The sequence below is a fragment of the Platalea leucorodia genome (assembly GCF_965183815.1).
Source record: "Platalea leucorodia genome assembly, chromosome: 4".
NCBI classification, from domain to species: Eukaryota; Metazoa; Chordata; class Aves; order Pelecaniformes; family Threskiornithidae; genus Platalea; species Platalea leucorodia.
Window position 1 is genome coordinate 36678321 of NC_138826.1, and position 25679 is coordinate 36703999.

Genomic DNA, 25679 nt, shown 5'->3' on the forward strand with positions numbered 1-25679 from the left:
CCCCACCTCGCTACAACCTCCTTTCAGGTAACTGTAGAGAGGAATAAGGTCTCCCCTCAGCCTCCTCTTCTCCAGGCTAAACAACCCCAGCTCCCTCAGCCACTCCTCATAAGACTTGTGCTCTAGAACCTTCACCAACTCCGTTGCCCTTCTTTGGACACGCTCCAGCACCTCGATGTCCTTCTTGTAGTGAAGGGCCCAAAACTGAACACAGTACTCGAGGTGCGGCCTCACCAGTGCCGAGTACAGGGGCACTATTGCCTCCCTGGTCCTGCTGGCCACACTATTTCTGATGCAAGCCAGGATGCCATTGGCCTTCTTGGCCACCTGGGCACACTGCTGGCTCATATTCAGCCAGCTGTCAACGAACACCCCCAGGTCCTTTTCTGCCAGGCAGCTCTCCAGCCACTTCTCCCCAAGCCTGTAGCATTGCATGGGGTTGCTGTGACCCAAGTGCAGGATCCAGCACTGAGCCTTGTTGAACCTCATATAGTTGGCCCCAGCCCAACAATCCAGCCTGTCCAGGTCCCTCTGCAGGGCCTTCCTACCCTCCAGCAGATCAACACTCCTGCCCAGCTTGGTGTCATCTGCAAACTTACTGAGGGTGCACTCAGTCCCCTCATACAGATCATCAATGAAGATATTGAACAGGACCGGCCCCAACACTGAGCCCTGGGGAACACCACTCGTGACCGGCTGCCAGCTGGATTTGACTCCATTCACCACCACTCTCTGGGCTCGGCCGTCCATCCAGTTTTTAACCCAGTGCAGAGTGCACTTATCCAAGCCATGAGCAGCCAGCTTCTCCAGGAGAATGCTGTGGGAGACGGTGTCAAAGGCCTTAGCAAAGTCCAAGTAGACAACATCCACAGCCTTCCCCTCATCCACTAAGCGGGTCACCTTGCCATAGAAGTAGACCAGGTTAGTCAAGCAGGACCTGCCTTTCATAAACCCATGCTGGCGGAGCCTGATCCCCTGGTTGTCCCACATGTGCCGCGTGATGGCACTCAAGATGATCTGCTCCATGACTTTTCCCAGCACCAAGGTCAGGCTGACAGGCCTGTAGTTCCCCGGATCCTCCTTCTGACCCTTCTTGTAGAGGAGCATCACATTTGCTAGCTTCCAGTCATCTGGGACCTCCCCGGTTGACCAGGACTGCTGATAAATGATGAAGAGTGGCTTGGCCAGCTCCTCTGCCAGCTCCCTCAGTATCCTCGGGTGGATCCTGTCTGGCTCCATGGACTTGTGATCATCCAGGTGGAGGAGCAGGTCGGTGACTGACACCTCTTCAACAACTGGGGCTTCATTCTGGATCCTATCGCCATCTCCCAGCTCAGGGGCCTGAAAACCCCGAGGATGACCAGTCTGACTATTAAAGACTGAGGCAAAGAAGGCATTAAGTACCTCAGCCTTCTCCTCATCCTTCATGGCAATATTTCCCTCCGCATCCAACAAAGGAGGGAGATTCTCCCTGGCCCTCCTTTTGTCGCTGATGTATTTGTAAAAACATTTTTTGTTATCTTTAACGGCAGTGGCCAGTTTGAGTTCTCGCTGGGCCTTCGCCTTTCTAATCTTCTCCCTGCAAAACCTCACAACATCCTTGTAGTCCTCCTGAGTCACCTGCCCCTTCTTCCAAAGGCAGCAGGCTCTCCTTTTTTTCCTGAGTTCCAGCCAAAGCTCTCTGTTCAGCCAGGCCGGTCTTCTCCCCCGCCTGCTTGACTTATGGTACATGGCTCCTGCGCCTTTAAGACTTCCTTCTTGAATAACATCCAGCCTTCCTGGACTCCTCTGCCCTTCAGGACTGCCTCCCAAGGGACTCTGTTAACCAGACTCCTAAACAATCCAAAGTCTGCCCTTCTGAAGTTCAGGGTAGCAGTTTTGCTGACCCCCTTCCTTACTTCTCCAAGAATTGAAAACTATCATTTCATGGTCGCTGAGCCCAAGACAGCCTCCAACCACCACATCACCCACCAGGCCTTCTCTGTTCATGAACAGCAGGTCCAGCGGGGCACCTACCCTGGTTAGCTTGCTTCCCTGCTGCGTCAGGAAGTTATCTTCCACACACTCCAGGAACCTCCTAGACTGCTTTCTCTCTGCTGTGTTGTATTTCCAGCAGATATCTGGTAAGTTGAAGTCTCCCACAAGAACAAGGGCTAGAGACTGTGAGACTTCAGCCAACCACTTGTAGAATACTTCATCTGTTTCCTCATCCAGGTTGGGTGGTCTGTAACAGACTCCCACCAGGATATCTGCCTTATTAGCCTTCCCTCTGATCTTTACCCATAAGCACTCAACCTTATCATTACCTTTGTCTGGGTAGAAGGCAGTCAGTCTGTCCGTCTCATGCTCTTAAAAAAAAAAAAAAACAAACATATATACCCAAACATAACTTTTAAATAAAAAAGATCCAACCAGCTCCAGCAGTTATCTGTACCAGAAATGTCACAGCTAATGACTGCCATTTCAGAGAGTCTAGGCTCTGTAGCACAGAATTATTCCTTTGTGCATTTTAATACACAGATTCATTATTTCACCTTTACTCTCGGCTAAATCATATAATCTACTTTAGAGCACTGTATCTGTCTCACCCACAGTTATTCCTCCATATCAGATGCTCTTTATTTCTATCGTCCTTGCAAGTGTGAGGAACTCTAATTATTTAGGCCAGAAAAATTATCATTGAAATAAGGGCAAGTAGTCACTTTGTCAAACCACTCTCTAATCGAAGATTCTCAACATATGCACCCAAGGCTAGTTAATGTCACTGCATCTCCAGCAGCTCAGAGAATACCTTTTTCTTTAAAAATCCTAATCATTAGGATAGAGAGCCTGATCTTACGGTCTCTGCTTAAGAAAATCCAATACCACTTAAAGTTAACAATAGATTTGCGTTAGGAAAGGCTGAAGGAACAAGGCTCACAAACTTAATCAAATTAATTCTAAATCACTTTGCTTCTTTTTCAAGCACTGAATGTTTCCGCTTTGAATCTCTGCATCATCCTAAATTTGCACTGTATTTTCTTGATATAAAACAAAGAGAAATAAGTCCAAATACTGGCCTGTATGGGAGTGGTTCTCCAGTAGTCTCTCATCTGACCGTTTTTCCATCATTAAAATTCTACTCTGCTACACAACATCCTGCTTTATTCATCACATTGCCTAATCCACAGTATGCTTACTGACATTGCAGGCAGTTACAACAGCCACACCCTGAACCATCGCTGGGTACAAATTGAGCTGTAGAAAAAAGGTTTAGCAAGGATACCCCTGTTGGTAGAGCAAATTGTATCTGAAAGAAATGATCTTCTGCTTTCCCACATGTTTGATTAGGGCTAAATAATTAAGACATACACTGCTATGGATTATGCCTGAGGACCAATCAAAAGCTACTATTACTTCAAAAGATAGCACACTATCTGCAAAATGACATTTTTCACTGCTTGTACTCAACCACCCAGTAATGTGTTCCTGGAGAGCAGGAGCAACAGAGTGAAATTAAAGGTGTCCACTTTAACCTATCACCTGGAACTTTCCCTGGTTCATCACACAAAATCTGCCTCTCCCTTTTTCACCACACTTCCTTCCTTCCACCTTACTCCTTACTTCCTTGGTTACGATTAAAGCAGTAGATCTGCCCTCTCTTAAAACTGCACTCTACAAGGTCCTGGCGAGGGAATAGCCAATCCTTTTGGTCAACATTTGCAAGCAAATGGGAAGCAGCAAGGACAGACTAGCATCTCCACTAACCATAGCATTGAAGGATTGTGGGACAGGAATTTATTAGGATGACATGGGTGATTAGCAGCTGATTAAATCAGGTCAGGGTAATCAGTCATTGTTTTTTAAAAGTGGCCGGGGGGAGCTCAGCAAGTAGCACAGCTTCATCTAGCATCAACATGAAACGGAGTACTTAACTCTGCTTTACCAGTGATATCAACTGTTAAAATACACTTGATAAATACTTAGCACTTTTTTTTTTTCAGTAAACTCTCCTGAGAAATCAAAAACTATTAACCCCAAATGATTTATTCCTTTTAAGGCTCACCTCACTCCTGCTGTATAAAAACACAGTTTTATTAGCTCCTTGAGAGGACACTGCTGCCTAACAGAATACTGTAATTGTCATATTATCAGTTATTGTTGATCAGTAAACACCATTCGCTTTAGACTCTGACCCCATTTACATTACACAAATTCTGGTTTTGTCCTGCATTAGAATAAATGTATCATCTTAAGTATCAGCATATTTCATTTGGGGAAAAAACAAAAATTGGTTTATAGTCTACTGAAAGAATAGGGTTCTAATCTGAACCACAAGATACCACTGAAATAAAATACCCACACATCAAAATTCATATAGGACACCTATATGGTACCATACCAAATGTTCAGCTACAAAATAAGTGGTGTTTGCAAGTCCCCCATGGCATGCACTCAAAATTCTTTATCAGCTTTTTAAGTCATGCCCTTTTAGCGTTACTTACTTAGTTTTTACTGTAATTTAATTCCTAGCTGAAGATCTCATTTCCTTCCCACTGTTATACTCAATTTTGTATGGTTTGTTTGTTTTTAAGTTACCTGGGCACTCCATGGTTAAACTTAAAGCATCATCCATCCTTGGCTCCCAAGACATTTTACATACATTTGTCAGAGACAAGACTAGACTCCAATCTTTTACCCAAACTGAGGACATTTTGGGTGCAGGTAAACAGTAACTCAGTTTCACAGAAGCAGCAACAGACTGAGCTTCAGAAAGACTGGGGCAGGGCGGGAAGCCTCTTTAGCCCTCTGCTCAAGTCCCAGGCTCCCTACAGATCCTTCTGTTTTCTCAAGAAAGTGAGAAGCAGGTTTAAATAAACCCTACACATCTATCTCAACCTCTTTACAGCACCGCTGGTTTTATTCCTGAAAAATATATAACTGTTTCAGAACATCCCTTTTTTACTTTATTTTACTTCCCTTGTAATATCAAAGTTTTAAAGGGCTTTTTGCCATGGGCACCTCAGATAATAGTTTGACTCTTCATATCTTGGAGGCTGAAGGCTTTACGTACTAACTACATATATCCTCCACAGACTATATGAAAGGGGGAAAGAGGTTAATTCTCACAATTCTCATTCTGGATGCAAGATAAACCCGAATTCTGTCCATTTCCCCCAAATTCCAAAACACACTAGCTCACATGAGAATATTTCAAAGACATGCAAGACAGTATGCTTTCACCTTCATGACTGGATTTTCACAGCAGGATTTGAGTGACTACTACTCTCCTCCTCCATTTGGATGACAAAAATATGTTTCTTTAAATTTCATCCATTTATCACAGCTGTGGAAAAAGCAATTAAGTGCAAATGGTTCCTCCTTGAGTTTTATATACACCTTTATTGGTCCAAAAGAGGAATCCCAGGCACTCTTCAGTTCGTCAGTGTTCATACTTTCAGCAGAAATTTCAATACCTTTTTAAAATTAGAGTATCCCTTTATAATGAAACTTCTAATTATTTACTAAAAATCAGCTTCTTCAGTGAGCACACCAGATCTCCATATCATGAGCCACACACAAAAATAAAAACCCAGAAGCTGCCAAACAGTAGGGTTTTTTTAAAGAAATTCTCTACCACGTTCCTTTTTTTCCCCCTTGTCATTCGATTTCTCTTTCCTTCAAATGGAAAAGGCATGACTTTTTCTCAGAGATCTGGCTTCCATGCACAGATGGAAAAATTGCGCACATGGAGATATGAACTGCTTGCAGCTTAAAATCCTGCAAGACTAGCACTACAGAGAGACAAATCCAATTGAAGAGCTGAGCTGTAAAACTATAGTGCATACAGTGGCAAAGTTGATGAGGGATACAAAACTCTTCCACCCCACCACCCTGAATACATAATAAAAATTGTAAACAAGGGAATATCAGCACTTTTGGGTGGGCAGGGGAAAGGAAAACCTCCTCATCCATTAAGCAAACCATATAGACACACAGGACAGACAGAAGCAATGGCTAAATGACAGAGCTATAATCATGGAACTACAAAGAAGCGTCAGGTGGCTGAAAACAGAATTGTCATAATTTTACAGTCTCTTAGCTACTGAAACTGATTTGTTGTCTACTTTTTTTAAATGAATGCATAAATCAATTATTTTAATTACACAACAACATGATAGATAGTTGTTCTTATGTCAAGGGGAGATAATAAGCTAGAATACTGGAAATACAGCCTATATTCCCATTTTATAATTTATATTGTGTGACTAAATATTAAAGAAGGAAAGGAAAGAAGGCATTTTCAGAAAAGCCTGTAAGAATCAAATGCCTACATGTGCTTAAAATTACTCTAAAGTGAAGTGCTAGGCTTGTTTGAAAATTCCTAAACAAGAACTCTTAACACATCCAACCGTGCAGAAGAATAGACAGTGGCAGAGTGGTAAATACAAAAGTAAACAAATCATCCATTTATTAATCCAGGATGGCAATTCAAAAGACATAATTCGGCGCTTACCCTCAAATACACAGCCAAATGTACTGTCATTCTTAAGTCTAGAAAAAAATTATTATTAAAATCCATTGAATAGCACAAGCCTTAAAAATTTCCATAATAATTTCTCCTCTTTGATTTGCATCTCAGTTACTGCCCATCTTTTAGAAAGGTATGGATTATGGATATAAAGGCTACAAGCAGTACTAAGCCATCTCAGTAGTTAATTGTCAAAAACATTCATTTGCTTTCTGGTTTGAACTTTTCTGACTTCCATCCACTGGATCTTGTCGTACTTCTGTGTACTAGAATAAAGATTTAGTTAAGTACCTCTATTTGTGGTATTTCTAAGCCATAACCTTTTCCAGATAAGCTACAATGACTGAGCTTCTTAAGTTTTTCATGATAATACTTGTTTTCTTGACAACAAATAATTCACCTCTACCCTGAATTCACTCCAATTTTCAGCATACTTTTTAAAGTGTTGGTCACACAATAAACCTGCCAGTTGATAGGTGATAATCTCTTTTGAAAACTCAGCTCCAGTTTCTGGAGTAGACCACTTTGGTGAACAAATCTCATGCTCAACACAATGCCATCTTAAAAAGCAAAGAGAACAATCAAAGGTAGAGAATAAAAGAGCACTTATTCCATTTTAACAAAGAGAAATACCATTTGACTGTAGAAACAAGTCTTCATTCCAAAATTAACATTTTTAAAATGTAAATTTGACCTGTATGATCATGAAGACAACTGCAGTACTGATAACAACGGACTGCTCTGAAGTAAAACAGGTTAAGGGCTCTGCTACAGCTCCTGGAAGCATTATTTCCCATAAGCAAAGTAAATTACTGCGTACCCCATAACTGTCTCTGATACAGCCCTTAACTCCTTCAGTTTCTAACGCAACTTCTTAAAACATTTCTAAATACAGCAATCATCAGGAAGCAATCCTAAAAATATTTTAAAATGGAATAATCAAAGCGGTTTCACATAGGTTCAGTCCTTTAACACACAATTACCTTGAGGGCATACAATCAAAATCAAATAAGTAAACCTTAAATTAGCATAACTTTACAATAGGATACTGCTTTTGTGTGTGTTCACATACTAAAGGTCTGTTGTCAACTGTTAGATTACCACATTGCTGGAGACTTCTAGGCAAAAACTAAGTGTCTTTGGATTACAGCCAGCACTGCTACAGGCGTCCTAAAGGCACTGTTAACACTAAGAACAGCAGCAGCAGCAATAATTTTTCAGTGTGACAGGTGCTAAATACCACTGAATTTGATTATAATTCCATTTTTATTGTAGCTGTTGCCTAACACTCCTGAAATGACCTTACAGTAAGATCATTATAATGAATGGCCTTAAACCAGTACTGTTCCAGCTGAACAATATATGGACAACTTCCCTTCAATAGGAACAAAGTCCCATATAAGAAAAAAGGAAGTGTGCACCTACTACAGTATCCCAAGAAGAGTGTTGGGATCTATCACTAAGTCCCCTCTTATCCCAAAGTGCTTTACCATTTTGTCCTGTCCTGTCATCATTTCCCCTGTAAATATTCATATTGCAGATGTGTTAATATTTACCTTGATATAAAGCAATGCTCAATGTAAAGCTTACTTAACTCTTACTGGAAGCATTCCAAAAAGTCACAAAGCAAGAGAATAGTTTTACTACTCATTGTGGCATGGAGTTATTCTTTTTTAGTCAAATTTCAGAGATGACAGTCAGTATCAAGGAAATTAAAAGCTCGTTTTAATTCAAAGGAATTGCCAGACTATCTCCTGGACAAGAAAGAAACACTACATTTCTTGGAGACAGGTATCTCCTGGAAGGCTTAAAAACGGCAGCCTGGCTATAATCTGATATTCTCAACCCAAACAAATTTCCCTAGTGGATGCAACCCAACCCTAGAAACTTGCAGAAAGATTAGGTCACCGCAAGTTAGATGGATGAAGGGACATCCATTTGGATGGGGGAGAGAGAGTGCTAAGTGAACAACTGAGTAACAATATGAGATTACCAAAAAGCAAGTAGTTTTAAGTCAGTTTAGCATGCTGAAGCATCTCTGTGCAGGGTCACACAAATACCAGAATGGGAAGAATGAAAGGCATGGGAACACGAAGCCCATGCCAGGGCTGTGGTGGGTGGGTCTGCAGTAGCCAGCACTTAGCTTGGCCAACGAAGTGACCACAACCTGAGTGTGAGCAGATCCTGTGCATTTCTTCACCTCCATCATTTATCAACGTTTGCAAAGGGTCAGCCTACATTCCACTCTTGAGTATAAGTTATTTGTTTGTATTTTATCTTTATTTGGCCTCAGTTAAACATACTTCCAACTAACCTGGCTAATAAGCCATCTCTCTCGGAAAAGTATGGCAAGTCTGTAGAGACGGAGATGTGTGTTCCACTAACCAACAGTAAGAAGGAAAGCTCTGACATGCAGCAATATATTTGGGAGCAGACTTGAATATGGTGGGAGCTCATCGCAGACAGCAATAGTAACTAGACTTGGCATATAGATGCAATTCAATATTTCATATTGTGTTTGGGGCACAGAAGAATGGTGAAGAGCATCGTTCAGGCTTCTTGACCACAATACTAGATGTCATCCACACAGTTCAGCTTTGCAACATTAAAGTCTCCAAGAACTGCCCATCTTCCCCCTCTGTAATCACCAAAGAATTTAGCCAGCCTGATCCGTTCCATGCCAGCTCATACATACACTCAGCCTATTCGCAAAATTAGAATCTGAAAACTCTGAGAAGGTTGACCAACGTATGCTAACAACTTTGGGGGTTTTGTATAAAAAGAGCCAGAACTGAATTCTTGAACTTACTGACCATTTTAAAGAGACATTTCTGTTGGCAATCTTCTGGCTATCTGAAAACTCAAGATCTTCTACCCCATTCTGAAAACTGTCAGTTAAAAACAACTTAATATAAACCATCATCCCAAACATGTTTGCCTCTTGTATACTTGTACCACTCATAGAAGTTTGGCCTATATTTATAAATCAGAGTCAACATGGGTCATTTTAAACATCCTTTAAAAAGCACAGTTTTAATTTCCCATCTGTCCTGTAAACTTCAACACTGAAGAATTACATTGCTATATTGCACTTTATGTCTCATGTCTAAAAAATGACAGAAGCAGACAACCATATTTCATTCAAAAGCAATATTCATTACTTTGACTACATAAAACACTTACTTTACCATGAATGGATTCATATTCACATTGTACACAATTGTTTGTCTCCAAACAGATGGTAATGACTCAACATTTTGCCAGTGGGGCTATGAATATACCCTTAATCTAATCAGAGACCGTGTAAGTCTTTATCAATTAAATGCGCACACTCCACAAACTCAGATACAAATGTCACAAACTCAGAACAGCTTCAGTCCCAATCCAGGTCTGTGCTTTTTGCACAGTAATCAAACCAAATGTTAATCTTTTCACAGACAGATCACTTTCTTTCTAAAACAGGACACAATTTAAAGCATCTTCTATAATAAATAGATAGGGCAGCTTTTCAAATCCCTCACTGCGGATTCTCCAAGCAAGTTCTATTGAGATTAAAATCTCAGTATCTCAACCAGGTAAAACAGTACTCAAGAGAACCATAAAACTACTGATCAGGTATACCAAGCAAATTAACTAAGACACAGAGAACATCTCTAGTCTCCCTCATTTGGTTTTGCTTTGGGGGTTGGGGTATTTTAATAATAACAGCCTTTGCCTAGTTTATTTTCTTAATAGCATTGTGTAACATTTTAGAAAAATTCAATCACAGAAGATAGAACAGCCTATCTTCTGTTCTGTGATTGAAAGCAGGAGGTGATTTTACACGTAATACACCTTTAGTACCTCCAAATGCAAAAGCTTCTGCCAACATAGTTAAATATAGAGCAGAAACAGCATGGGGAGATATATGCATGCCTGATATTAAACAAGCATGTTGAGATTCTCCAAATGGCTTGAAGTGCAAAGTATTGAGATGGGAAGGGTAGTGAAGATCTGAAAACAGGAGAAAAGATGCCCTGCTCAAGGTGAAATGAAGTATGTTACTGAAGCATATTCAGAGTCTGCTAGAGAACCAGACATGTATCACTTGAAATAACAAGGAATTTTGTAGAGTCAGGAGTGAGAATTCAGAGTGGAGAAAGCTACTCCCAATAAAACTGTGATGATAGCCTGAGAAGTAATTATAGAATTTACACTTCCCTGGCTCAGAAACACTCTCCAAGCCCTTGCAGATGTGACATTTATTATGTTTGACATAATTATGAGATCAGATAACATAAACCCACATTAGTTGCCAGTTAAAACATTGTCTTTTGGTTGCTGGCAGCCCCATGTCAAAGGGCACAAAGAACTATGCTACAGTGCTACCAGAATAACAGCTCCCACCACACTGAAACTCACCCAAGCCAATTGCTCCCTGACCTCCCTGTTTCAAGAATCAAATATTCATGTGTTCAGATACCATCTGTCCCTGAGCCCTTTTCTAATTTTTAACTATCTAATCAATTACCTGATATAAACAACTGTAGGTGATCTGCCCCCAAGCAAGTGAAGTGTTTGACAACACTGACACCAAGCGACAGAATTCAGAAAAATATAAATCAAAACAACCCCCACACAGAAACGTTAGAGCATTTCATCAGTACACTCTGAAAGAGGCAAAGTCTTATTTTACCAAGAACACAAAAAAGAAGTGAAGACTTATTATGAGAGCTGACATTTTCACAGAAACCATGCGTAAGTGACAGAAAGTATGTCAAGCATTAAATACATGTTAACAATTTGATTTAACCTTGATCTTGCAAGCACAAATCAAAGACTGCGTACACTTCAAAGTTTTATGCAATCTAGCCTTGTAAATTCATTTCTAAAGAAGAAAAAATTAGTGGTTTGCATGCACAGTCAATATCTGATTCCATTAACTTATGTGGATTTAGTTCATTTTTCAAGTCAAAAAATCCAACTTTTATGCCCTTTAATTAAAAAAAAAATCTTGTTACGTGTTAATGAAAAGTTTAATAGTCTGCTAAGTCTCACTCATTTGCTTTACCCATTTTACTCGCTGTTGAGAAATCAAAAACCATGCAGTCCAACATCATATGCATTAAATAGAATTGTCACCCCTCCTACTGCCTTAACTGATGACATTACACAAAGCATAAAACCCTACTGATAGAACAATATCAAACGCATCAGTTTTACCACCCACCATGTTTATGGCCAGTATTCTATGTCTTCCTACCGAGCTTCCATGTTCTTACCTGCTGACGTTTGTATGCCAAATAATCAAGATTTTCCAGATCTTTTCGAAACTTCTGGTAGGTTTTCTGTAGATCAGATTTACTGGATACATTTCTTAAAGATTCAAATGTTCTTTGAAACTGTGATAGTAAAAAAAAAAAAAAAAACCCACATCATTCACACAGTTGCTGTATTTTTTGCTGTATTAGGATTTTATTCTACTAAATACTAAAATACTAATGTTATGGAGCTGTGTCACCTCTTGAGTATACCACCTTCTAGACATTCCTACAATTTTGTTTCGAAGTCAATCCCAGAATTCAAAGCATAGTACATATGCCTCCTCTAACTTCATAGGTCAGACTTGCATAAGACAAAACATTAGCAATCAACACAATCTCTAAAGGTTAGCTCTTTTTCTATGCCATGTTACAGGATGGAATATATTCATATAGATTTCTTTCCTTTTTTTTTTTTTTTCAACTAATAAAAGCATATGCAACTTTATACAGGCCATGAACTCCTCATCCTATCAAGCATAACAGTGGATTTTATATATAACAGGGTACTCCTTATCAAATTAATTTACTTAAGAGTAATTTGCAAGACCGGATACTCACATAGGCAATGTGCTCACATTCTGTATGAAAACTGTGACAACATTAATTATGCTTCATTACAGATCTTACTTTTAAATTTAAAACTTCTTTCATGCATACGCTATTATTAAAAATAGCACTGGCATTTTTCAAAGAGATGAACAATACCAACCCAACTGTAGGGAACTGTAACAGAAAGGCTAAGATTTCTTCAAAAGGAGAATGGGAGCTACAGCTTCCTTGCTACCTTTAGGAAATCATGAACCTTCTCTGACTTTCTCTATTTCCCCATCCATAAATATTCTTCTACACCTCACAAGCATGTGACAGCTGTAAAGCTGTAAGCAGTTTAGAAATATTTTGTTATCACATATTTTGTTATTACCACCAGAAGCAAGTCTATGAACATTTATTTACACTGATATAATCAGGAAGAACTACAGGTCTTCTAAAACCATCCAAAATATTGACTTAGCTTACTACAGTTACAGCCCTGTAGAGGAAGTCCCTACTGTAAGCTTGCATGTGGTACTGATGTCCTGGGAATGAGGCAAAAGACCAAAAGAAACAGACTGCTTTCCAGTCAGTTCTGGAAAACCAAGCACTTCGGTAGTAACTACAGTGCACATTTCTCTATACCTTTGCTAAAACTACAGTCATTGAATTGGAAAAATGAACCATAGGAGCAGAAGGGAAAAAAATTCCACTCATCTGCAGTCCCTCTTTAAAACGCTCACAACAGAGCTGACATCTAGTGTTGACTGTGGATGTAGACTGCTCCATAGTGTGACTCATTCTGTGGGCATTTGACTGAGATCAAGCCCAAGTTGTACACGCTGTTGAACAGCCACTGGGTAATTCCTCTTTGGGGATAATAAGCAGCTGCAGTGGATTGCAGCTGACAATTTACAACAGACAGATACATCCTGGAATCTTCAGGCAAGTTAGCACTTCTCGTTCGCCACATTGCAGCCTTTATTTCAGTCTCATTGCTCTCATAACCAAGAAGCAAGTTAAGGCAATATTTACATCTATTTGTAATTTATCTTACTACACCTCATTCAGCACCACTAGAGGTTAACTGCAGACTTTCTAGTTGCATTTGAAACGTTTGCTACCAACAAGTAAAAGAAAGCTTTCTCATCCAAAGTATGCTTCACTGAATTCTGTAACAACATGAGTGACAGAACATATGTGCTAGGACAAAACCGCAAGACTCTCTATTCTTTTCTGTTTGACTTCATTATCTTTCACCTTTTGTAGGATCTGTTGTTTTCAGCTCCAGAATTGCTGTGAAAGCCTTGAGTTTGCAATGCTTGCTTTCACCAGTTCCCACTCCCAGGGTATCCCGGTAGGTGGAAGCAATTTAATTACAACATCTGCAGGCAAGACCTGAGTACAGTTTAAGCTGACCAAAAGCTATCCATACTGCTCGCTCCTTATAAGTGTGTAAGAAACTGCTCATAATATATCTGTACAAGCTCATCATATACCCTCACCTCCAAACCATGACACGCTTCTCCAGAAATTACCCCAAAGCTGCTGCACCCTGTTATGGGGTTGAGTAATACAAGGAAAAGGTCTCTAATGATTCCCAAACTCACTAAGTGGACATAAGGTACAGCATTTTTTACGCATCTTTTTTTTTTTATCATCAACATGTTAGACTATAGTACAGTTGTACAGTTGTAGAATCAACATCATTCTCTTAAGGATGTACTTAATCCCATAGCTTCAATTCTTCCTTTGGCAGGAACTCTGCTAGCAAGCTCACTCACTTCCTTATGTCCTGAAGCAACCCAAACATTAATAATGCATTTGGCTCTCTGGAAAGAGATATAAGAACCAGCATGAGAGGATGAGTAAATACAAACCAACTGTGCAACTATAAGGGTGATATACTTCAGGAAAATAGATGGGTAATGGCCAGGACATCCACTTAGAAGTTGTCTGTCTTTAGATGCAAGGGAAAAATGCTTTTTTAAAATTTAACTCAAAAGTAAATAAAAAACAAACAAGCAATTTCAAGAAAACATACATATGCTCTTCTCACTGCCATCAACAAGAAATCAGAAAAATCTGCCTTGGACATACAACATGTTTTAAACTTAAAACCACATCTGGATCTTTCTGTATCATTCTGCTATCAGTGTGAAACACCATTTTTGGGTGAATGGCAAGAAAACCCCTCTCATTGACATTTTTACTGTCTAGAGGTATAAGGAAAGACTAGTACTCCAGAACTTACTTTTTTTTCTCTCTCTCACGAATAACCAAATGTAAATAATCATAAAAGATCCACAGAAGCTCTTTTTTGCCTGTCACTTTTTCAAAGTACTTTGAACATAGTTTCTGGAAGTTGAGAAGTAGCATTCCTTTACTACTTTTGCTCTCTGTGGCACTACTGGGCAACTACCTGGACTGATTTTTCCTCTGAGGAAAGCTGGACCACAAGTAGAAAAGAAATCATAGAATAGAATCATAGAATCGTTTAGGTTGGAAAAGACCCTTAAGATCAAGTCCAACTGTTAACCTAGCACTGCCAAGTCCACCACTAGATCATCTCCCTAAGCACCACATCTACACGTCTTTTCAATACCTCCAGGGATGGGGACTCAACCACTTCCCTGGGCAGCCTGGTCCAGTGCCTGACCACCCTTTCAGTGAAGAAGTTTTTCCTAATATCCAACCTAAACCTCCCCTGGCGCAACTTGAGGCCATTCCCTCTCATCCTATCGCTTGTTACTTGGGAGAAGAGACCGACCCCCACCTCGCTACAACCTCCTTTCAGGTAACTGTAGAGAGGAATAAGGTCTCCCCTCAGCCTCCTCTTCTCCAGGCTAAACAACCCCAGCTCCCTCAGCCGCTCCTCATAAGACTTGTGCTCCAGACCCTTCACCAGCTTCATTGCCCTTCTTTGGACACGCTCCAGCACCTCAATGTCCTTCTTGTAGTGAGGCACCCAAAACTGAACACAGTACTCGAGGTGCGGCCTCACCAGTGCCAAGTACAGGGGCACTATCACCTCCCTGGTCCTGCTGGCCACACTATTCCTGATACAAGCCAGGATGCCATTGGCCCTCTTGGCCACCTGGGCACACTGCTGGCTCATATTCAGCCGGCTGCCAACCAACACCCCCAGGTCCTTTTCTGCCAGGCAGCTCTCCAGCCACTTCTCCCCAAGCCTGTAGCATTGCATGGGGTTGCTGTGACCCAAGTGCAGGATCCAGCACTGAGCCTTGTTGAACCTCATACAGTTGGCCTTGGCCCATCGATGCAGCCTGTCCAGGTCCCTCTGCAGGTCCTTCCTACCCTCCAGCAGATCAACACTCCCGGCTACCTTGGTGTTGTCTGCAAACTTACTGAGTGAGCACTCAATGCCCTCGTCCAGATCATTGAGAAAGATATTAAACAGAACTGGTCCCAATACTGAGCCCTGGGGAACACCACTTGTGACCGGCCGCCAGCTGGATTTAACTCCATTCACCACAACTCTTTGGGCCTGGCCATCCAGCCAGTCTTTAACCTAGCAAAGAGTACGCCCATCCAAGCCATGAGCAGCCAGTTTCTCCAGGAGAGTGCTGTGGGAAACTGTGTCAAAGGCTTTACTAAAGCCTAGGTAGATGACATCCACAGCCTTTCCCTCATCCACTAAGCAGGTCAGCTTGTCATAGAAGGAGACCAGGTTAGTCAAAGCAGGACCTGCCTTTCATAAACCCATGCTGACTGGGCCTGATCCCCTGGTTGTCCTGTACGTGCCACATGATAGCACTCAGGTTGATCTGCTCCATAACCTTCCCTGGCACCAAGGTCAGGCTGACAGGCCTGTAGTTCCCCGGATCCGCCTTCCGGCCCTTCTTGTAGATGGACATCACATTTGCTAACCTCCAGTCAACTGGGACCTCCCCAGTTAGCCAGGACTGCTGATAGGTGATGGAGAGTGGTTTGGTGAGCCCCTCCGCCAGCTCCCTCAGTACCCTTGGGTGGATCCCATCCAGCCCCATAGACTTGTGTGTGTCTACATGGCGTAGCAGGTCGCTAACCATTTCCCCTTGGATTATGAGGGCTTCCTTCTGCTCCCCGACCCTGTCTTCCAGCTCAGGGGGCTGGGTACACAGAGAACAACTGGTCTGACTATTAAAGACTGAGGCAAAGAAGGCATTAAGTACCTCAGCCTTTTCCTCATCCTTTGTCACTATGTTTCCCCCCACATCCAATAAAGGATGGAGATTCTCCTTAGCCCTCCTTTTGTTGCTAATATATTTATAGAAACATTTTTTTATTGTCTCTTACAGCAGTAGCCAGATTACGTTCCAGATGGGCTTTGACCGTTCCAATTTTCTCCCTGCATAACCTCACGACATCCTTGTAGTTCTCCTGAGTTGACTGCCCCTTCTTCTATGGTCGTAAACTCTCATTTTATTCCTGAGTCCCAGCCAAAGCTCTCTGTTCAGCCAGGCCGGTCTTCTCCTCTGCCGGCTCGTCTTTTGGGCCATGGGGACGGCCTGCTCCTGCGCCTGTAAGACTTCCTTCCTGAAGAACGCCCAGCCTTCCTGGACTCCTTTGCCCTTCAGGGCTGCTGCCTCCCAAGGGACTCTGTCAACCAGGCTCCTAAACAGGCCAAAGTCTGCCCTCTGAAAGTCCAAGGCAGCAGTTCTGCTGACCCCCGTTCTCTTTACTTCTCCGAGAATCATTAACTCTATCATTTCATGATCACTATGCCCAAGACAGCCTCCAACCATCACACCACCCCCCAGTCCTTCTCTGTTTGCAAACAAGAGGTCCAGCAGGGCGCCTTCCCTATTTGGCTCCCTCACCAGCTGCGTTGGGAAGTTATCTTCCACGCACTCCAGGAACCTCCTAGACTGTTTCCTCTCTGCTGTATTGTATTTCCAGCAGGCATCCGGTAAGTTGAAGTCCCCCACGAGAACAAGGGCTACTGATTGTGAGACTTCTCCCAGCTGCTTATAGAATACTTTGTCTGCCTCTTTCTCCTTGTTGGGTGGTCTGTAACAGACTCCCACCATGATACCAGCCTTGTTGGCCTTCCGCCTGATTCTTACCCCTAAACACTCAACCCCATCGTCACCATCATTAATCTCGACAATGAAAACATTCCCTAACAAACAAGGCTACCCCACTGCCTCTCCTTCCTTGCCTATCCCTTCTGAAGAGGTTGTAGCTGTCCATTGCAGCACTCCAGTTGTGCGAGTCATCCCACCATGTTTCCATGATGGCAACTATATCATAGTTTTCCTGCTGCACAATGGCTTCCAGCTCCTCCTGTTTGTTGCCTATGCTGCGTGCATTGGTGTAGGTGCACTTCAGTCGGGCTATTGATCCTGCCACCTTTTTGCAGGGAGAAGCCCTAATTCCTCCGTGACCATTCTCAGGTGTTTCTGTTGTTTCTAACACATCCATAGCCTTTGTGTCTTTGCTGCTGCGTGGATCTCCATCCCCTACCTCCACTAAGACGGCAGACCGAAGGACCTCGCTAGCACACCATCCCTCAAACACTGGCGTGCCTCCCCCAGGCTTATCTCTAGTGAGCCTGGTTTTATCCCTTTCCCCCTTCAAATCTAGTTTAAAGCTCTTTCAATGAGCTCTGCTAACTCCTGTGCAAAGATCCTTTTCTCCCTTTGAAACAGGTGCACCTTGTCTGTCGCCAGCAGGCCTGGTGTCGTGTAGACCAACCCATGATCAAAAACCCCAAAATTCTGCTGGTGACACCAGGCTCAGAGCCAGGAATTGATCTGCTGGCTCTTCCTGTTTCTTCAGTCATCATCCTCTGCAACCGGCAGGATAGAGGAGAAAACTACTTGTGCTCCTGATCCCTTAACAAGTTATCCCAAGGCCTGTAAGTCTCTCTTTATTGTCCTTGGACTTCCTGTTGCAACTTCATCTCTGCCTACCTGAAAAATCAATTATGGATAGTAATCTGAGGGTGTACCAGGGTAGGAAGCTCTCTCTTCATGTCTTTCACACGGGCCACAGGGAGGCAGCAGACTTCCCTAAGAAGTGGGTCAGGTCTGCATATTGGGCCTTTTGTTCCCTTCAGAAGGGAGTCTCCTATGACAATGACCCATCTTTTTTTTCTTTATGGAAACAATTTTGATGCAGGGCATAGGCTGACTTAACCTCAGAGACACCTCCAAGCTGGATGAACCATCGTCCTTGTTATTGTTCGGTTCCACTTGCAGAGCCTCATAACTATTGTGCAAGGGCACCTGAGAATGTGGGGTAGTTACAGAGGAGACGCACCTGCTGTGCCAGGCAGGAACTTGTCACCATTGCCCCCTATCCCTTAAGTCACTGTGTTCAGCCAGGCAGAGAGAGGATAGGGAATCCTCTGTATCATGCGTCCTGTCTGTCTGTTGGGCCTGTCTCAGGGTGCAACTCTTTCGCTCTCCCTGATACTCTTCAGCCTACTCACCTCTGCCCAGAGCTCTGTCCCTAAGCAGAGAAGTTCCTCTACCTAGGCACACCTCCCACAGGTGTGCTCACTGCTGCCATCTGGCACTGGCATAAGAGCAGGGGCACACCCTGCAGCCTGACACCTGGGTGGCAGTGTGTTCCCACCAGAGCTCTGTCTGGGAAGCTGCATCAGTTGTGGTGGGTGCAGAGCTTAGAGAGGCCATGGCTTTCTGCTGGGATCATTGCTCCCTGGTTCAGCTGGCAGAGCTTCAGTGCCCCTCCTGCATGCCCTTCTGTGCAAACTGCCGTGCCATGCCCTTGCTGCTGCGCCACATCCTGTTTGCCTGCCCTTTTGGCCGCGCTGCTGGTCACTAGTGCTCCCTAAGGGCTTCTTTTATATGCATGGGGCGGCTTGGCCACCGTTTCTCCTGGCCCTGGCCAGGTCTTGTCAGCCACTGTTGCCTGAGTTGCGGGCTCCTAGCGGCTCGCTCTGCTCCCCATGAGGTTCCCCCGGTCCAGGAAACCCACCCTGTGCACCGCACTGGAGCCGATTGTGCCAGCACTGGAGCTGCTCGCCTCAGTATTTCAACAATTCTGAAGAGCTGCTTCTGTTTGTCAAGTTACCATAGGTAACTCCATAGCACGGATACTGCTACAACTTCCTAACCTTTCAAAACACAAGAACAGTACATTACATTAATGAACATTACAACATTTCTTTCACAATAAAAAAAAAAAAAAAAAAAAAAAAACCAAAATTAACAACTGTAAAGCTAGAACCAAGCACCCTGGCACTAAAACACACAAGGTGGGTAACACACCAGACACTATGTCCTGAACATGCACTGTCAAGACGTTGCTGAATGAAGGTTGCACGCTTATCTGACTGGAAATCAACACACGATGGATGTCTTAAACTAAGTGGAGCAACTCTCACAGTCCCATTTTAGGTATCTTGAAGCAACAAATACCATTAAAACTCTGAAAGTGATGAAGATCCCAAATGTGGATGGACCAGAAAAGTGTTATTATTGTGGCCTCTTCATAAGTATGATGACCCTGATTAGGATGGTAAAGTTCTGCAACTTCCTCTCAAACAATGATCATGGTTCTATCTAATTAGTAAGTAAAACTGTAAGCATCAGGACTAAACTTCCTATAGTCTCACAGTTTACTCATTGTAGTGTCAAAGAAGAGATGTGAGCTCTGACTGAAGTTTCTCCTGCAGTAAAGTTGTTTATAAGGGCTGAGAATCCTCTGGTGTCTTTGTAAGCTCCTGATGTAGCCTTTTTGGCTTTTTCTCCACTACCCATCTACCTATTTTCAGGAACCTTGGAACTTCTGTTCTCCTGTCATATGTAATGGAAAGGAGGCAATCAGTTCAAAGAGAAGAGGCTGAGACATGAACAGAGTGGTTGCATAATGTTTCAACAGGAAATCATACTAAAATTTTGATACTACTTAAGTTAAAATTTACTATGTTTGATCTTCATTCAAATTAATTTATCCAATTTAATAAAGACTTAAAAGTCTCTTCATGTTGCAGCTTAGCCCTGCATCTTTTTGTAAAAGGTTAAGGTCACTGTTCACTGTTGCTACCATGTTTAGCTTTTGCAAGCAAACTGGATTCATAATATGAGTGGAACAAGTAATGATATTAAAGGCACTTGCTCTCTGATTTTTAAAGTCTAGTTTAATTATTACATTTCGATAACGTAACTTTGCAGCTGCACTTCATAGCATCCTTTATGGAATCCCAAGGAAATAGCTTCTGCACTAGACAAGTTTGAGCTTGTTTGGTCTGAGGTGGACAAAATTCTCTCCAAGTTTAATGTCACTCCCTTGGCAAGCCTGGGAACCTCAATGTGGGCCATGAAAATCAATGGCTTGTCAGCTAAACAGGAGGCAAAGCCACATAAAATATGAGGTTATAAACATGCAGTGCCGAGTACTTCGTTGCTTACAATTCAGAGATGTGGGAGGAGACATCATTACATATGGAGTACAAAGTCTTATTCCTGGTAATAACCTTACAATCTCCATATAAACAGAAAGAGGTATGGGAGGCAGCAGATACCGTTTCTTCAGTTTGTGTATTATGCTGTTTGATAAACCACATACCTTTAATGTCATTTGCCTGGGAGTCTAGCTAAGTTATAAGGGTGATATAATCAAATCGCCTGCTGCACATCTTTGCTTGGTCTCCTTCTACATACTTGGTTCAGATTTAGGGCCAGGGCTGCAAAAAGCCAATCTGTTATTCAAGAATAAGGAGAAATGGCTCTTTTCTGGTTTGTCTAGAGCTGCAGAAGTGAAAGAGTATTTGTCTTTCAGAATATCAATATTATCATCCTACACTGCGCAGGGCAGCAAAATATCACTGAGCTATTTTATCCATTTGTGAACTATTTCTCTTTATTTTCATGGATTAATAGGAGTTGAATTAAGGACGAGAAGCAAATTCTATTTCCATTCTGACATAAGGAAGTCATTCATTAAAAAATACCTTCCTGTTTTAATAACATACTGCTTCTTTAAAAGACTAAATTATACCAAATTTACTATTTTAAATCACCAGGAGATATGGTTGAAAAAAACCCATTCAAAACTTCTCTTAAATTCCAATTACTGAACACATATACTTATGAGAAAATAGTTGCTCTCCCAGTATTTTGGTGTAATGGAATGGGCAATGTGCCTCTTTGGAGAGGTTTATGCAGAGTAAGTCACACAGCTTTTTCCATTCAGAAAATATCAGATGATTTTGCTCTCATTTTAAGAAGGTCTGAAGACATGCATTTTAATGATAAAGCAGATACTGTTTGTTTTGCATGCATTTCCTCATTTTTGCTTCCCAAAGCAAGAGTGAGTTATAAAATAAATTTCTCTAGATCAGAATGATCTGTGCATGCTTGAGATACAAATAATTGTTGACCAGACAAGCCACTCTACATTACACTGACTTCATTACAATACTACAATAATCTGCCAAGAGAAACTGATTTTCCAAGGTTATTTTACCAACCTAGAATTTGCCTTCCAAGATTAGCACTCATAGACGGAAATTCCACAGCATCACTTCCATCTTATTCTCTTACAAGCACTGCACACTGCACTTCAGTGTTAAGTAAGTGTTGCAGTAGAAGCAAAACACAGTAATAAGTACTCAGAAGGAAACAATTTAGCAATGCGCTTTTTTTCCTGATAGGTTCAAAGAGAGTCTACTGCAATGGAGACCTAGTCACTGACTGGAGCATGCAGGCATTTACATAGTCCAAATAATAATTTAAAATAGGTGTCTGCTTTTCTAACATCCCACCTTCCAACTTGCCCAAAATATTTTTCAAACTTCATCACCAGACATAATACAGATTTCTCAAACTCAGTTGTACTTCTGGAAACTTCATGCATTTCATGTTAACCTATGCTACAAACCACCTTTGTATCACAGATCTCCCCAACCTTTATGCTTACAACTTATTCCATTTTGAAATTATCTCACAACTTTACAATTATTTATTTTTACAGATATTAGTATATAAATATGTTTCATACTATGTATGTTAAACCAAACCAGAAAAATTCCATCTTACTTAAAGAAAGCCTTATCCATTCAAAATAAGCCTCACTTCTTTCACTCCCCCTCCCCTTATAACGGGGTTGTGCAAACAGTTTGCATAAAGCTTAGGACCAAGTAAGTCCAGATAAATTTGCTTTCATCACTATTTTCTCCTGGTTTGTGTAACTGACAGGTTGCTGCTTATATTCTCTCTCATCATCTCAGGGATACAAACAGATACCACTGTTGTCTAAGGCAGCTTTTCCCAGCTTTAGGAATCATTTCCTTAACTCTTTTTCTTAATTCATAATAAAAAAAGGTTTATATCCTCCCTTCCCCGGTCTGTCTACCCACCCCTACATGCACAGTTTTCAAGAGATGTCAAAACTCCCTCCCTCCTAGGCAGGAGTTTTAAGAGGGCAACCTATTCCCTCCTGTTGCTTTCTCTCCCTGTTGTTTTGTTTTGTTTTGGCAGGGTGTTGGCTTTTTTGTTGTTTTTTGTTTTTGTTTGGGTTGGGGTTTTTTGCTACAGTGTGGTAAATGGGCATAATTTTGATTTGCTATTGTGAGCCGTGACTCTATTAAAAAGGCAGTGGCTGAGCAGTAGGGAGGAAGGCTGTGTATTTATCTGCCCTGCCACCACTAAGGCTGAGGGTCTGCTCCTACTGTACTCTAAATCACGCAGACACTCTGGAAGAAATGGAAATGATCCTCTCTCAAATCTACCAAGCATGCTTTGCTCGTGGAGACCCTTCTAGGTAGGACAGAAAACAGTGAAAGACGGTAGTCAGGGTGCCTGCAGCAGAAGCAAAACTAGGAAATTCCCGAGAAGTAGAAATTCCTGAGGGAGCTGACCCACACCTAAGTCTTAGACACGACAGCAAAGAAAAGTTTTCAATACACATAAAGATGACACTGAAGAGTCTATTGCAGACACAAATCGCTGAGAGGTACTGAACTAGAAATAAGACTGAAGGGAAGGTTCTATACTGCAAAGAAGCAAGGATTGGATTTCTTTTCAAACCTTTTCATTTAAGTGTGTTTTTAACGCAGCAATTGTGTTTTTCTCTTAGAAATACAGCCACTACACCCCCTTTGGTTTTCTTGTGCTCTGGTAAAACAGGTTCAGGAGCCTTCAGGCTTGCTCACTTCAAAGATATTTTGGAACAGTAGTACCGGAAGCTGGCCAATTAGGGTCCCTTCAAAGCCATATTTCTGACTGGCAAGAAAAGGATAAATGCTCTTTTTTTCCATGCTAGGACCAAATTCCCATGCTAAGACCAAAAATTCCCCATGCTAAGACCAAAACCAGATATTACATAAACAGAACTGCAGTGACTGGGGAGTCCGTTCCTTAGCAACGGTTTGTGAGAAGAGAGTCCTTAAGAATATGGCTGTTTCAAGGGATGCCTTAAGGGTTGTAAAGCCACGAGTCATTAGGGAGTACAAAGCAGCAGTCAAGAGGCCACTATACCAAGAACAGAAGTGGATCCAGGTTCCTGTTGCACTCAAAAAGATGTTCACTTTGAAAAGCCCAACTCTTAAAAGTAATTCTTCAGGACCTGCTTTTTCTCTGTCATTTATTGCACATTACAGACTGCCACAGAATTTGCGAAGTGCAATGATAAACACTGTAACCCTGATTACAAACAACTGCATCCTACGTGGCATATACTGACCTCAGATTGGTAGCAAGAATCCATTTCTGCTGGTTGATGAGAAAATAAATATGAGTATGAACCAAAGGAGAAGCCAAATCCTCTCCCAAAGATGCCTGTCATCTTCTTAACACCCCTTATCTTCAGAGATTTCTCTTGCCATGGGGGTGACCCATGCCCACCAAAAGGAAGGTGGGAAGATTCTGATCATTTTCAGTTTCACAACCTGGCCCTGTACCCCCAGGGTAGCCTACGTTCTTTTTTGCCCTTTTTCAGTTTTTTGATGTTTTACTGCATGATGCCACAATATCAAAACAGTCAGAAGGTAATGCAGGGAGCAAGTCAAATTCTAGTTTGAGCAGAGTTATGCGAGTCGAACCAAATGCCTAAAATCTGAAGCATAGGTAAGCCTGAGATGACTTACCTCTCTTCTTTTAGGTAACCGTACTGTGTTTCTCCTGCTCAAAACATTTTTAATGCTGATGAATACTCTGCAGGGAAGGGAGGAACAGACAGCACTATGCCTACAGGGCCCAAGTTCACAAGTTGCTTCTTATCTGTAGCCATTCTCATTTTTTTTTTCATGGCAAGCGTTTTAAATAACTCTAAGCAAGCATTTTATAAAGATCACGCTGTCTGAGGCGTTCATGAAAAATATGAAGACTTAAACAGTAAATCTACAAGCATGACAAGAAGGGAAAAAAGGCAGATAAAACATGTTGGCTCAGCATGATCTGAAATAGATTAGAGAAAGACAGACTGCCAATGCGCTTTGAATTAAATTCTCAGAACTTGTTACCTTCTTGCTGTTCTCCTCTGATCAATAAATTCAAGCAATTCCATTAGTCTGTTAATTCACTTAATTAAATAATACCGAGCATTACTAACCATAATGAATGAGGCTGGTAATACAACTCTGAATCAAAGAGTGCAATACATGATATAAGCCCTTCATCTGACTACATTTTTCACAACACAGTTTTTTGATTAGAGACTTGAAACTCTAAAATATGTATGGAAACTCAGATGTGGACAGCTATTTATTTAGACTCTTCCCTGTTTAAAAAAATTTAAGTTGTTTAAAGAAGCAAAACCTTTCTTGTCAGTGTGATGTACTTTATTTTCTCAGTCAACTCTAAAACGAGCTTGCTGTTTGCACCGCACCATCATACTCTTATAAGGAGGTAAATTCCACAAATGGCTAGAATATGTGTGCCAGAATATGATCACTCACTGAGAATCTGTACTGGCTTCTAATATGCATTATTTGATACACACTTTACTGGGTGAAGATTCTATAGAATCCATAAAACAACCAAAATTCTCTCCACTTTATTAGTGGAATTTCAAAAAAGCTAATCTCATGTTCACAAAGGTGGTTTTGGATATTTGGAGTGAAATTCCTGCCAGGCTTATCAAATTCTTCCAAATAGACTGACCTGTTATTTCTAGTTTAAAAGTTGCATTTCAGTATTTTTGTGACAAAAATATTCTGTATTTTCATCATTATACTCTGTTTTATATAAAGATTTTATTACACAGAAGTCAAAAACAGTCCAAAGTCTAGGTAAAATGTACAGAAAACAATACTCTTACAGACTACATAAACTGGAAGGAGGTAGCTGAGGTTCATCTTTTTCCCTAGGTATACTTAGAATGGCAGATGTGACAGGTAACACTAGACGAGGCTTTATGTG

At 41.6% G+C, this 25679-nt stretch overlaps 1 protein-coding gene across 1 annotated transcript in view; it reads right to left on the reverse strand.

The window, feature by feature from the left end:
- Window positions 1-25679, reverse strand: part of CTNNA3 (catenin alpha 3) — a gene marked incomplete at both ends in the record, with an annotated part of 542611 nt that overhangs the window by 489944 nt on the left and 26988 nt on the right. The window contains one exon of the mRNA XM_082309238.1: window positions 11773-11892. Coding sequence (XP_082165364.1) covers window positions 11773-11892 — 120 coding nt within the window. The remainder of the gene's footprint in view (window positions 1-11772; window positions 11893-25679) is intronic.